Source organism: Corvus cornix, chromosome 13 (assembly GCF_000738735.6).
Source record: "Corvus cornix cornix isolate S_Up_H32 chromosome 13, ASM73873v5, whole genome shotgun sequence".
Classification (NCBI taxonomy): domain Eukaryota; kingdom Metazoa; phylum Chordata; class Aves; order Passeriformes; family Corvidae; genus Corvus; species Corvus cornix.
In genome coordinates, this window is record NC_046343.1 from 13334558 (window position 1) to 13348927 (window position 14370).

Consider the following 14370-nt stretch of genomic DNA (forward strand, 5'->3'; position numbering starts at 1 on the left):
AGATCCGTCAGCAGCATCCTGATGCTCAGCATCCTGGATTTATGACAAGGCATCCTGACCACAGAGACACCTCTTGACCCAAATGCACATTCCTGCTCCTAGAGCAGGCTGTAAATCAGGGAAGCTGCATCCATAACTGCCAAGAGTCACTCAGCCTCATGCGCGTTTCCTCCAGCTCTCTGCCCTCTGAACCTGCACAATCCTCCGAGGAAAATACTTAGGAGTCATGATGGGCAGTTCAATAAAAGTGTCTGCCAGCACAGCAGAGAGGTTAATTATGTATACAGGACATCTAAGTGCATTCACGAGGCGGGGAAGTAACACAAAACCACGCGGAGGAGATGCTCCATGGAGGGCACGTCTCCATCCAGAGGCCCCGTTTAAAGCAGCACTGCCCACACTGCCCCCACACGCTGGGAATACCCCATCCCTCCCAAAAACAGGGAAAAAGGGCACGGTCCTGCATGCGTGGGTCAGGACATCCAGGCTTGGCAGAGCCCTGTGCCTGTCTGTGCCAGACACAAGCTGCAGGAACCAAGGAAGGAAGAGAACAGTTTAAAATTTTTCTTTCCTTCTACCTTTCATTCCAAAATTCCACTTTTCTAACTAAGTTCAGTAACCCTCACATTGCCCTGGGAGAGCTTTCTGTCACAGGAGGAACAGGAGGACATGGCTGAAAGGAGTGCCTGTGGGGCTGAACCAGGCAAGGCTGAGGTCACACCAGGACAGGCCTCCTCACCTGCTCCTTCCATCACTGCCACGGCTCCTGCCAACAGTGCAGCAGGGTGGCCACGGCCGGAGCTAGGGCAAACCAGGTTGGCTTCAGCTGGAAAGATGCACATTTGCTTGACAGACATTCCTAACTGCACCTCAGAGAGCTACATGTGCTTACCATTAATGAGGAGAAACATCTACTACTTTTTAAAAGAACTTCATTAAACCAAGAGAAAATTTAGGAAACTTAAGTCAAAACTGCAGGTTCCCTGGAGCAGGAAGCTACTGCTCTTCAGGAGGTCTGAATCCCCAGGCAGGCTTCAGATGTGATATCTGAGCACATCTATGGCATCTCCCGTTACCTGCACCCACCAGGTCCAGTTACACGTAAGCTGGGAGGGGCCACACATGTTAAGGGACAGGAAGGTGTTTTACCCCTCTGTACAAAGCACAACCTGCTGGTGAGGGGCTCTGCTGGGCTTTGCTGGGAGCTCTTTTCCTGCAGTCATTTCCAGCCTCCACAGGCCAGTCCTGAACTTTCTGTAGAAGCCATCGAAGAGCAGCAGCATATTTCATGTAGGCCTAAATTCAACATATCACTGTAGCAAGGTGGGGGTCGCTCTTCTCCCTGGGAACAAGCAACAGGACAAGAGGACAGAGAACCAGGCTTGGGGAGGTTCAGGATGGACATCAGGAGGAATTTGTTAAACATGGGAATGGACTGCTCAGGGAGGTGGAGTGCCCATCCCCGGAGGTGTCCAAGGAAGGGCTGGAGGTGGCACTGAGTGCTCTGAGCTGGGGACAAGGTGGGCATCGGGCACAGCTTGGACTTGATGGGCTGAGAGGGCTTTTCCAGCCCCAGGGATCCTGGGATACAGAGAGTTGTGCCACTAGAGGAAATTTTTTCTTTAAAAATTGTTTAAAACATCAGGTGTAGATGATAAGTGGAGCAGGGTAACGGGACTAGAGCAGTTGCTGACCTCATAGCAAGTCCTGGGTCGGTCCCAGGTTTATTCACACTAAACAAACATGCACACTGGCATTGTAAGATATCATCTCAAACAAATGCAATCTCATCCAGCCAACATTCCAGTATCAACACCACATTCCCTGGGGCAAGCTGAAATGGGGGGAATTTAGAACCAAGAAAGGTCATTGCTTGTATGCAGGATGGCATTAGTTCTCTTCATGTCAAGTTCTATTACTGAGAAGAGAGAAATGCATCATCAAATCAAGTGCCATCCATAAAAAATGATCATGCAGATTTGTTCCAGCCTGTGAGTGACCACCTTCCATCCCTATGCAGCAAATGCAAGACTTGAGACTTGTCCTCCCTCAGGAAAACTTCTTGTCTTCGGGTATCCAAAAGACAATGTAAGAGAATCTCAAGAACAAAAATGTATTTAAGCAAGATCTACTTTTCCTTGACCTTAAAAATAGTTCTGCCATATCAAACAGACTCTATTTTGCTACTGTTGGAGCACAGGTTTTATTCTCCACTGCAAAAATAGCCTCTTTTTTCTCACCTCCTATCCAAAACCAAACTGCAAGCCAAGGAGAAACAGTCCTTGAAGAGAAGGAGTCTCCTGAACGTGATCTCAGCTGCATCCGTTTGAGAGAGGCAGGGCTGCACTGCTTTGTTCCCTCTGGCAGTTAAATACTTCAGTGTATTTGCTAAGGAATGCTTAGCAGAAACATCACCCTCATCTTAGAGATGCTCAAGACCAACAACAAATTGTACTTAGGAGATGAGATGCTCTGAGGAGGGCAATTAAATCCAGCTTGATAACTGTCAGCACCAGATGCATTCAGCAGCACACCCTCTCCACCCAGACAAGGCGAGGCATGACCAGGGCTCAGGGATCCCCATCACTAATTTTAATTAACATTAAACCTTAGGGAACTGAAATATTCCAACAGGATACACAGCTGCAGCCACCACGAAACACAGAGGACAGGATGCCAGCAGCTTTATGGTGACGCTTCCTGAACACAGCAAGGATTAAATTAAACTATCACACAGCTTTCGAGAAGATGGTTTTCTTCCCTGGAAGGGGATAGACGGCTTCCAGCCACGGGATAGGGAAAAGATTCAGAGGTCTAGCTCACAAGCTTGGTCTGCAAGTGAACCTTGACTGTGCAAAGCTCAGTTTGAGAGAGAACTGGGGCTTCCTAGGAATATCCAAAGGAAACATGACATTTCCTAAAGAGGAATCACAATAAATCTGTAAACGTGTTACACAGCTCTCTGGTGACCAGACACAATGCTCACATCCCCAGCAGAGCAACTGAGAATCCTTATCATAAAAATAATATAATGAAGATTTTTTTTCTTTTTTTTTTTAATAAAAAGACACTTTGCTTTATTTCAGAGCTAACACTTGAAGAATTATGGCTGTGCTGAGAAACTTAAGTTAACTGGAGGTGTTCACATATTGCTAAAAGGTGACTTTCCTATCTTTTGGTGCCCAAAACTGCCCCAGCACTGGAGGTGAGGCTGCCCCAGCCCAGAGCAGAGCGGGACAATCCCTCCCTGGCCCAGCCTGATGTCCCCAGGACAGGGATGTCCCTCCTGGCTCCAGGGCACTGCTGACTCACATCCAACTGGCCATGGACCAGCACCCCCAGGGTCCCTTCTTGCAGCTCCTCTCCAGCTTCTCAGCAATGTCTGGGGTCTGAGAATGGAGGAGGGTGGTTTAGCTTCCACTTCCACTTTTAATTTCATGAGAATCTCAGCTTCTAAATTTTCAGAACAATAATTCAAATTTTTTTCCACAGGTTGCAGGAAAAAAGTCTGATCAGGTGAATGCAGAAGATTCTGATGGCCCAACCAAAATAAAAGTGGTTTTGTCATCTCATTGATTTTAAGACCTCTGCAGTCCTGCAGGCCCTGATTCCAGATCTTTGGACACTTGAGACCAGTTCTGGATCAGGTCTCCCTGCCCAAAGTATGGCAGGGTCCAAGGTTGCTTGGCTTCAGGGTCCACTGCATGTGTTTATTTAGATGACTTAAACTAAAACAGACTCACAGGAGAGCAAAGACCCAGACCACAGTTCAAAACAAGATCTGAGCGAGATCCAGCAAGAGCCATGTCAAGTTTTGCTTTCACATGAGATGCCAAGTTGGAATGGTTTACGGCTGAACATGTCACAGAGAGATCCATGACGCGCGTGCTATTGAACCCGACACCCCGCCAATCCTGCTCACGTTTATGTTGCAAATTCACCATTCAGCCCCAGAAATTGTTAGGTTTTACAAGCCCCTTTCAAGCAACGCGAATAGTATGCAGCTCCTGGAAAAATTCTGGATAAGCATCAAACCCTGTGAAACTGAGAGTCCTGCCCCGAATCCAAGATGCAGTAAGGTGTGTTTTTAAATACACAGGCTGAGGAGGGCAAACACCTCATCTACTGCATCAGTTCCAAACTGCACACCCCGGGTGCCCCTGCCCTCCCCACACACCTCTGGCACCTTGCAGCACCCCTGGCTCCCGGCATGGCCCTGGCACAGGTGGACAACAGGGACACTGGCACCCAAACGCCATCGGGACTGGGGCATGCAAAGGGCACCAGGCTCGGGGCTCACCCTGAGTGTCCTTGTCTCAGCCCCCAGCCCTGCAGTGATGAACTGGTTCTCCACCAGCAGCGTTTCAAAGACAGCTTTTCAAGAAAGCTTCGCCTCCCTCTCAACCAAAGCCAGCTGATGAAAGTCTGCTCCAGGTGCAGCAAAAAGGCTTTGGAGAATCCCCTGGTGTCTCCTTGCCCCTCAAAGGGTGGCTCCCACTGAAGCCCCCAGCTCCTGTGACACAACAGCTCCTTCTCCCGTGGGGCCAGAGGAGTTACAGAGGCCAAGAGCACATTTACAGGCCACACTGGGTACCTTCAGTCTTTGATGCTGTCAGAGTTCTTTAGCCAACTTTCCTGACTAAACACACACATGCTTCAAGAAAACCCCTATTTTAAAGCTGTAATGTAAACAACCCCGAATTATTACTATCCCCTAAAGGCTACTGCTGGCAGGCATCAGTGATAAAGCTCTGCCAGAGCAGTCTGGCATCTAGCAACAATTTGTTTGTTGTCCTGCAAAAATACAGAGAGCCTTGCCATATGGTATTAGCAACTTTCTGGTAACATTAAGAAATATATTGGCTTGGAAAGCAGTTATCACACCAGAAAAAATGCTGTGTCTGAGAGGCAGGTCTCTGCTGTCAGTGGCACCAGCACAGTGGTGCTGGTCAGGGCTGGGGAAAGGCCCTGGTGGCCAGCACAGCCCTGCCACCTCCTGCCCCCTGCCCCCAGGGCATGCCCCTGGCACGGCCATGCTTTGCACAGCTTTTTTCAGGAGCTGGACTGTGCTCGGGCACCAAAGCCCAGCACTGCTCGTTGGGAGTGCTGGGAGGGCTCCAGTGCTGCAGACATGGTGCCAAGGGACACGTCCCCAGGAGGCACCTAAATTTTCTGTCACCAGTCTGGAGCACTGCCTCAGCCACCCAGCTGCCCACAGCTCCCTACCCTTCACCAGACGGCTTTTCCCCACTGCTCACATTCAGCTCAGAGAATGGAGGAATAAAATCAAACTCATTAAAACACTTTTACAAAAATAATGCTCCTATACTGCAATGATTTTGAGGGTGTGTGGACACCAGATCACTGAGGATCTTTGAAAGAAGGTGGGAGGGTGAAATACCCTCCCCATGGACACTTGCTGCAGCCTGAGCACTGACCAGACTGCCTCATCCCACGGGTGGATGTCAGGGAACCAGAGGGAATTCCCTGCAGACACTGCCAGGGGCCAGGAGCTGCTCTGCCCTGCTCCCCATGCAGCCACCACCAACCCCGGCCGTGCCCAAGGGAGGGGCAGGCTCTGGCCATGGTGTGAAGGTTCAGGCGTCACAGAGAGCCCCGACTGCAAACGCTCTCCTGCCAGAGGACGGGACAGGCAGGGGAAGGCAATCTCTGCAGCCTCCTGCAGTTCTAGAGAGCCTGGATGTGCTGTAAGGACAGGCTCAGCAAGAGCAGCTGGAGCCAAGCTCAGCCAAGAGCCACCTGCTCAGCCCAGGCTGCCATTCCTCACTCTGGGAGACTTCAAAGACTTACCTTTGCCAGCCTTCAGCAAACACGAGATCTCCACTTCACTGATGGCCTTATCTCAATGCACGAGATAAGAGAAGCTGAGGCAGAGAGAAGAACCACAGAAGGACTCCGCAGGAGAACCAGTTAGACACTCAAGAGCTCCTCCAAAGAGACCATCAGCTCCTCTTTGCCCCTAGCACTGAATTACTGCCAGTATTCAGAGTTCTTGTGTTCTAGATGACTTTGTGCCTTGTCACAAGTGGACAAGTCACATCGTGCCTCTCCTTGGAAGAAGAACTGCACCTTTGAGAGTGCTCCCCCCCCCGTGTTTGTAAGAGCCTGAGATAAATAAATAGGATTCCTAATTTTTTTAAAAAGACAAAAAAGTTTCTCAGAAAAGCAGCTGGCATTCTTGTTCTGAATTTTCATATTTTAATCTCTCTCCCTGTAGTCTGATTCCACCATAAAGGCTGGAGAAGAGGGGTCTCTAGGAAGAACTTATTGCAGCCTTTCAGTACTTAAAAGAGGTTAAAGAAAGACGGGGACAAAGCTTATAGCAGGACGTGTTGCAATAGGACAAGGAGTAATGGCTTTAACCAAAAGTAGGCAAATTTATACCAGATATAAGAAAGAAATTCTTTACTTTGAGGGCACTGGCACAGGGTGCCCAGAGAAGCTGTGGCTGCCCCTGGATTCCTGCAAGATTCCAAGGCCAGGCTGCACAGGGCTTGGAGCAGCCTGGGATGGTGGAAGGTGTCCCTGCCCATGGCAGGGGTGGAACGAGATGACCTTTAAGATCCCTCCCAACCCAAACCATTCTTTATTTTATAATAAAGTTCAGTGGTCCATAGAAAACTTCAGGAAGACTGGAAAAGTCAGGACCTACAATTTTTATGTAGCAGCAAAAACGCATAGGCAAAGAAACATATGGGCAGAAGTAAAAAGAGATAAAATCATATATTTCTTGGGCATTCTTCAACACAACACCAAGAATCCACAAAAAACCACACTCCAGTCTGTTTTCCCCGGGTGCTGCTCATCTTTAACAGAGAGCCAGACAGAGAAGTCACTGCTGTACCACACCTCCCCTGTCTCCAGTTTTCCAAAGCATCACACAGAGTTCCAGGGACCCCAGCAGCTGCTGTTACATAGAGCCAGGAGCCAGCCCAAAACAGCTCCAAGCCCTTTGGTCACTGCTGGCTGTGAACACACACACACACAACGCCTGAGAGAGGCAAAACCCCGAGGTCTGGGACTCCTAAGCAGGTTCCATCAGATGGCTCTGCTGGGAAACTCTGGTGGGGGTGCAATTACCAGAAATAAATATAAACACACAAAGGCTGCTCTTCTTACCCCCAGGGGGTTAATCTGCTTCCCTGCAACACAACCAGCTCCAAGGTGGGGAAAAGTCCATCTCTGGAGCTCTTGTGTTCATCACCAGTTCTGGCTGAGAACAACAACAACAACCTGCTCCTGACCGTGGTACTCTCTGTAGGCGATTATGGGACACAAAAGGGACTAAACTCAAAGCAGGTTTTCAGCTGGGGGGGATCCAAAACTGCTGAGTGAGGAGGAGAACAAAGCCAGATGGCATGTGCTGGTCTTGTTGGGGATTATGCAGTGTCAGGCAATGGGAAGCGAGCAGGGAAAAAGGCCCGGGTTGGTCCCATGGCTCCTCTCCTGCCAAACGAACATAGCAGGACAACCGTGGAACAATCACTTCGTGGGCTTCATTCCCCTCCACCCCCAGACTGAACTTAAATATTTGTATAAGCCCAGGCATAACTTTTATCTCACGTTTTCCTTGGGGCTTACTAGCTGTTTAGAGCATTCAGGCTAAAAAGCATTCCCTCAAACTCTTGCCACAAAGAGAGCTGAAGCTATGACACTAATTAAAACCACACTCCTTGGTATCAAGAAGACATGCTATTGTTTTCTTTTTTTGCTCATGAGAAGCTGTTAATATGGGCAACACGTCTGGAACATTTTCCTTCCCGATGCTGCGTTCCCTCCGGCCCAGGTCAGCTGCTCCAGGAACTTGTCACAGGCTGGGGTGGGAAGGCAGCAGTACTTACAGGAATAGGCTTATTTATTCTTTGTAACAAAGCATTTGCCAACTCGACACTATGAAAAGCACATCGGGGGAAAAAGAAAAGGTTCACACTGCCTGAAAGGTGACAGGCTAAAGAACTGCCCTGCCAGTTGGGCCAAATCAAGGGATGAGCCTTAATTACATACAAACATACTGCATGTTTGGAAAAACAGGTGCTGACTTTGCCAGGATGCTCCTGGACGCTCAGTGCCAAACAGGACAGGCTGTGGGCTGCCCTATGCCGCTGCTGACCCGCCTGGGGCAAGGTCTGCTGAAGAAAAGGTAAGGTTTTCTGCTCATTTTACCCCATCTGAGTGTTTCTAAGGTCTCCATGACTGGTATCAGCACCTCATAAACATTAACAAAATTATCCTTGTAGCATTTCAGGGGAAAATGTTATGATCACATTTAAAGGATGGAAAATTAAGGCACAAAGAAATCAAAGGCAGGTTTGTGTCCAGTGCAACCTTCAAAAGCATCCAACATGATCTAAATCCAGTTAAGACAATTAATGTCCCTGTCCAAGACCAAACAGTGGGGTCTCATGCAGGGTGGTGGCACGAGTGCAGGAAGCAGAGAGAATTGGCTGCTTTGCTGCAGCCCTCCCGGAGCACTGATTTCCATTTCTCCCTGATTTTAAGCAGTGCCCTGGATGCCTCCTGCCTTGACAGGCAGCTGCAAAGCAGGTCAGGCACAGGGCCCTGGCTGGCAGCAAACAACTTGGGCTTAGCCTCCACAGAGCATCTGCTGCCCAAGGAAACACAAGTGGGAGGCGGGAGGGATCCTCCAGGGAAGGCAGTGTCCCACAGGTGTCACTCCTGGGACCACAACAGTAAATAATTTTTCACCACAGCCATTTGGTTTCTGGTTTCTGTTTGGGAGCATGGCTTTCAATGCCTTGACTCAAAACAAAACTCAGCTTCCCTTTTTTACAGCCACAAAGATGCTAGATTTGAATTCCTGGTGGTGCAAAGTGAGGTTTGAAGGTTGGAATATTTTATTTGACATTTGTTTTTTGGTGGCACTTCAGCTTTGCACAAGCCTCTGCCTGGTTGGCAAGCCCACAGCCATGCCAATACAGAAGGACTGTGTGAATTACAAAAACAAGTCAATTCACAAAAAATATTACTTCAGCACAGAAGTTAAGCTGGAGGAGTGAACACTCTGTAATTTGTTACATGCTTCCATTGGGGGGGCATCCACAGTAAAACACTCCTGCAGCGCTGGGAGCGGGAGGCCCAGCCCCAGCAGGATGTTCGGATTCCAGCCCTGGCTGTGCCACACCATTCCCTGGCTCCTGGCTGCGAGGAAGGAGCCTTCTCTGCCCAGCACGAACCACCAGCACAGAGCTCTGCCTGCCGTTCTATTCTGAATTTCTCCAAAAGGAATTCTGGGGGAAATCCATATTTGAATGTCCCCCCAAAGAGAGATCGGGTGAGGAAGGTGTTGTGGAGGTGGCACTGGGATGCTGAGGTGACATCTCACGTGAAGCACGACCCCGTCCATACCTGCAGCACCACTGCAGAGCCCCTGAGGCTGCAGGGCTCGTTTTACACCTGGGGAGGCTCGGGAGAACGCTCAGGAGAGCACCTGGGACAGCGAGAGCTGCCCTGCAAACCCCACATGCCCCGTCCTGCTTCTCATTTGAGGCTGACAGGCGGAGCTCGAACACATCATTACAGCCGCGAGGAGGCTGCTAAAGGTAACACTCAGGTTACAAATGAATTAATAGGAAACACTTACCTTCCCCACTAGCTTGCCTTTCCTGTTCATGCAAAGGTAGAAATCGGTCTCCTTCCCTTTGATCCGGACTTGGCTGCCAAAAGTGTCTGTTTCCACTAGAAGCTGGGCTTGGAAAGGAAGAAGAAAAGAAAGCATTTACCAACATGGTCCCATGAGGTCCCAGGGTGCAGAGCTCCCCAGGGCTCTGTCCCACTGCCCGGCTGACCCACAGCACGCCGGGGTGCTCTGCACGGGGACAGCCCCGGGGACACGCAGCGGCCGTGCTCACGGCCTGGTGCGGCGCAGGGCTGACCCTCTCCTCTCACTGCCACACACAGACTCTGGGTTTAGAGCTGGTTTAGCACAGAATGACCCACACACGTGTGGGCTCCATCTGTCCACACCAACCCCATCACCTCATCAGCAACATCAGCCCAGTGCTAACAGAACCAGAGAACTGCTTATGTTGGAGAAACCTCCAAGATCATCAGGTCCAACCACTCCCCCAGCACTGTCGTGGCCACCACCACACCCTGTCCCCAAGTGACACATCTACATGGCTTTTAAACCTCCAGGGATGGTGATGCCACCACTGCCCTGGGCAGCCTGTTCCAATGACAGTGCTCTTCTTTGTGCTGCAGGAGGGTTCCTGGAGGGTGAGAACATGGACTTTATTCTCACGAAGATGAAAGATTAGCATGACGAGAAGGGAAATCCTTTCCTCAGAGCCAGCAGCCCTCAAACACTGCACAGAAGTGGTTCAGCTGCACACTCCAGTGCAAAACATCACAGTGATCTCCTGAAGGTCCAGCATCTAGCAGGGAGAAATTTGGCACTGCTTGTTCTGTCTGAGGCACACCCACCCTGCAGATATCCTCCATGCCTGGCTGTGCTTCCAGGATGTCACAAACTGCTTTCTGGCAGTCCAGCTCTCCTGCTCTAGCCGGGAGAAATGTGGTCAATCTCAGTGTCTTGCTGGTTCCTGATGCCAGAGCTGGTTTGCAGCATCACCAGGAGCTAGGGTAGAGGACAGATTTCTGCTGCATCTCCATGAACGCCCTGCTCTGACACAGCTGTACCTGCAGAAGGGGCCAGGCTGCACTCAGATGAGCAGCATGCCATCATCATCGTCTCAAAAACCCAGACAGATCCAAATTCAGCCTTTTACTCCATCTCTAATCTAAACAGAAATTCCAGTCATGCTCAAGATTCGGATTCCAGGAATTTCCCTGGAGAGGCAGAATCAGGCAGACTGGACATTTTGGTTCAGATCCATCTCCGACATGGAGGGGGAGAGAGGAGACATGGTTGAAACACAATGCAAGAATGTGTGAGTGTCAGCAAGTGCAGCTCCACGCTCCTGCTCTGGAAATACTCACGCCTGTAAGTCCTGAGCCTCGCCGTAGAAATGCAGCTTTTGCCAAACTCTGCAGAATGTTTGATCTGTGCTGCAAAAAGTCACATTCTTTTTGGCATTCATATTTCAAACTTTAAAGCCCTCTAAGAGCAAATATGTTCATTGTAAGGATTTACCATGGGGATAGAAATAGGAGTTTGTTTCATTTAAACACATTAATATTTTTCCCACTTGTAAAGTCAGCTTTTGGCTTCTGCAGCAGTGCAAATATCACAAACCTTTAACTCACAAGGGCCCTAAACAGTTTTCCCCTCGCAGCTCAGTCACATCTGTAAGTTCAGGGGTTTCCAGTTACTAGCTGCTTACATTTATTTAGATATATTTGTTAAACCTGCTATCACAGGGGATATTTAAATTATAACTTCTTTCTGACAGCAAGTGGGATAATGTCTGTATTACAGCAGAGTATTACTTGCAATCATGCACAGATATGGATATTTATGGAAGTTTTTCAGAAACACATCATGGTTTTGGCTATCTGTGATGGGGAGCAGCCTGCAAGCAACTGCTGGGTGCTGCCCATTCTGTCCCCTCACCTGCCAAGGCAGTATCAAACCTGTGACCACTCTGTGAGGAAGGGCCACGAGCCAGAAATAACCTGTCAGAGTAAGGATATCAAGGTGAGCCAGCCAGGAGGGGATGATGGCACAGGGCCAGGGGCAGCTCCTCAAGGGCAGGCTGACAGCATGGTTGGAACTCAGTGAGTGCCCACTGCTCCAGGAAGCTCAGGGAGGCTGCTCAGGTGCAATGCAGCACTAACAGGCAAGGGAACAGCAAAGGTGGGACTCTCTGCCTTTAAAGGGGTGACTTTGGAAGGGCTTCTCCTCACATGAGCAGAGGATGGAGGTCAGCCTCAGAGAGGGAGACCAGCAGCTAGCACAGGAGTGAAGGTCATGGGGCCAGCAAAGCCTGGTCCAGGAGCATGGCCAACAGCCAGAGCACCACGGATCTGCAGCGGCCAAACCACCCAGGCACGAGAGCTGGTGCAGGGCCACCCAGCACAGGGTCAGGTGAGGGCTCCATACAGGCAAGGACAGGACAGCACAGCTCCCTCTGAGCTGCAAGCCATTCCCTGTCCACTGCAGCTGAGAGTAAAAAGCTGCTGAGAGCAACTCTGAGCACCAGACACAGGCTCTGGCCAGCCAGAGTAGGAGCTAGCACCGACCAAACCCTCCAGCACGAGAGCCGTGAGCTGTGGTCCCGCTGCACAGCCGGCAGCTTACACCCCTCTGATGCAGGTCCCCGCTGCAGCCCCTGCTCAGATGGACAAACACAGGGCACACTGGCTCGTGTTCCCCACCCCCCTGCTCTGCAGCCAGTATGAGTAATATCCAAGCTGATTTTAATTTGAAAAATATCACCTTAAAAAGATGCCGGTTCCCTGCTGTGAAAATTAAAACCATCTGGATGGAGTGATTTCAAATAATTAATCTAGGACTCCTTTGGCACCGCTACTAATTAAAATATGATACCTTCCTCCCCCTTTTAAAATAAAAAATTTAAATAAAGTTTAAAGATCTAATAAAATAATGTCATAATTTAGAACTAAATGGAAGTCACCTTTCCTGCGGGCTGCAAAGGTTACGGCAGCGCTGAGATCCCTCCCAGGCGAGTGCCACGGCACAGCCCGAGCAGCAGAGGATAAGCAGGCAGCCAGTGAGACCTTCATGCTGGTGAACACAGCAGCCTCCATCCCAGAGCCCTGAGGGACAGCCCAAAACCCCCAGGGAGCAGCCTGCACCCAGTGCTGAGGAGTGGGAGCACGGGGAAGGTGGTTCAGCAGAGGGTGTCTGATCCCTGCTGTGACCTGAGCTGCCCTGGGACAGGCCAAGGCCTCACAGAGGTTCCCATCTCCAGAAAATCTGAGTCTTAAGGCAGTGGAAACATCTTCTTATTTCTAGGGATCCCTGACCCCCTTTTCTGCAAGAGAGATCAGTGTGGCTTTAGGGTGGGTTATCACCCGGCTGGCTTCCAGTCTGCAGCACCCCTGACAGCTGAGGCTTCTTTGTGCAACAGGCATCTCCCTAAATTCTCTCGGGAGCAGGAACAGGCACCTGAAACAACACATCTAAAATTATCTGGGATGAATCCCAGCCCTGAAGGTTGCAACAAGAGTTCCTGGGGGGCGGGGGCTGACCCAGCACAAGGGGCTGCTCGTGTCTCTCACCCCACTCACACACAGCAGGAGAAAAGCTCAGCCACCACCAACACGTTTTACATTAATTCAAACTGGACTTGGAATGTGTCCTGTCCTGAGATAATTATGCCATGGCACGATGGAAATGCCAGGGAAAATTCAAGAGAATGTCCAGGAGAGCTCAGGTAAGAGGAGCCACCGTGCCAGAGCAGCATCCCCACAGCGCTGTGCTGCTCAGCACACCTGACCTCCAGCTCCATCTGTCCCTGCATACACCACACAGAGATTACAATCTTTATTTTCAAAGGCCCTGTACTCCAATCTTCAGATCAGGTGTTATTGTTTAAATACTTTGACAGCTAGATATTCTGATATATTTTCCAGGGGAATAAAAAAAAGAGCGAAAGAGAAAAGATGTCTTTAGAGGGTGAGATCTCCTGCTACATGTTTTGCCTTATTGGCCCATTTAACCTAAACCTTCCTGAAAACTCCCACTGGAAGAGACTGGAATTCCTCACAAGTCTAGGTGAAAAGGATTACATATATATATGTTGAAAAGCTATCTACCAGCTAAGAAAACATGAAGTCAGGGAGATATGTGAAGGTGGCAGAAAATATGCCAAACTATCTTTCAGATATTTCCTGGGAGTGGAAGGACAGGAGCCAGAACAGCACAGGGAAAGAGAGGAGAGAGAGGGCACCCGAGAGGTGTAAGGTTTACAAGTACCCATCACAAAATCCTCAGTTCCAGATAAAGAAAGAAATAAAGGGGAAAACACAAGAAGGGTGAAGGATACTTCAAGTCTTGCCACTGGTTTGGGTTTTTTTGCAGGTGAAACACCTGCAAAAGGAGCCACAGGGAGAAGGAACACAGCTGCTTACACTGTCCACAGGCACCTTGCAGCTGGCCAGCTACATCAGATTTCCTGGGGAAGAGGATCTCAGAAGGGACCAAGATTTTGTGGCTTTTGTTGCTCTTCATTTTCTGAAACAGTCAGGGAAACCATTCTCAGGCTTGAAACCATTTCCAGTGAGTGAAGAGGATACACTGACACATGAGCTGGAAGCCCAGCACCTGGGACAGAGAGCAGCTCTCCCAGTTTGTTTCCCAGGTGCTGTGAACCAGGACATTCCCATCGTTCACAGGGCATGTATCACATCTGATGGGACAGTAAAATCCACTCTCTGCTGAGACTGAATCCTCTCCTGAGACTC

At 49.7% G+C, this 14370-nt stretch overlaps 1 protein-coding gene across 1 annotated transcript in view; it reads right to left on the reverse strand.

The window, feature by feature from the left end:
• FGF18 (fibroblast growth factor 18) overlaps positions 1-14370 on the reverse strand; it is a 67765-nt gene that overhangs the window by 6590 nt on the left and 46805 nt on the right. The window contains exon 4 of the mRNA XM_010410142.4: positions 9623-9729. Within this exon, the coding sequence (XP_010408444.1) occupies positions 9623-9729 (107 nt within the window). The remainder of the gene's footprint in view (positions 1-9622; positions 9730-14370) is intronic.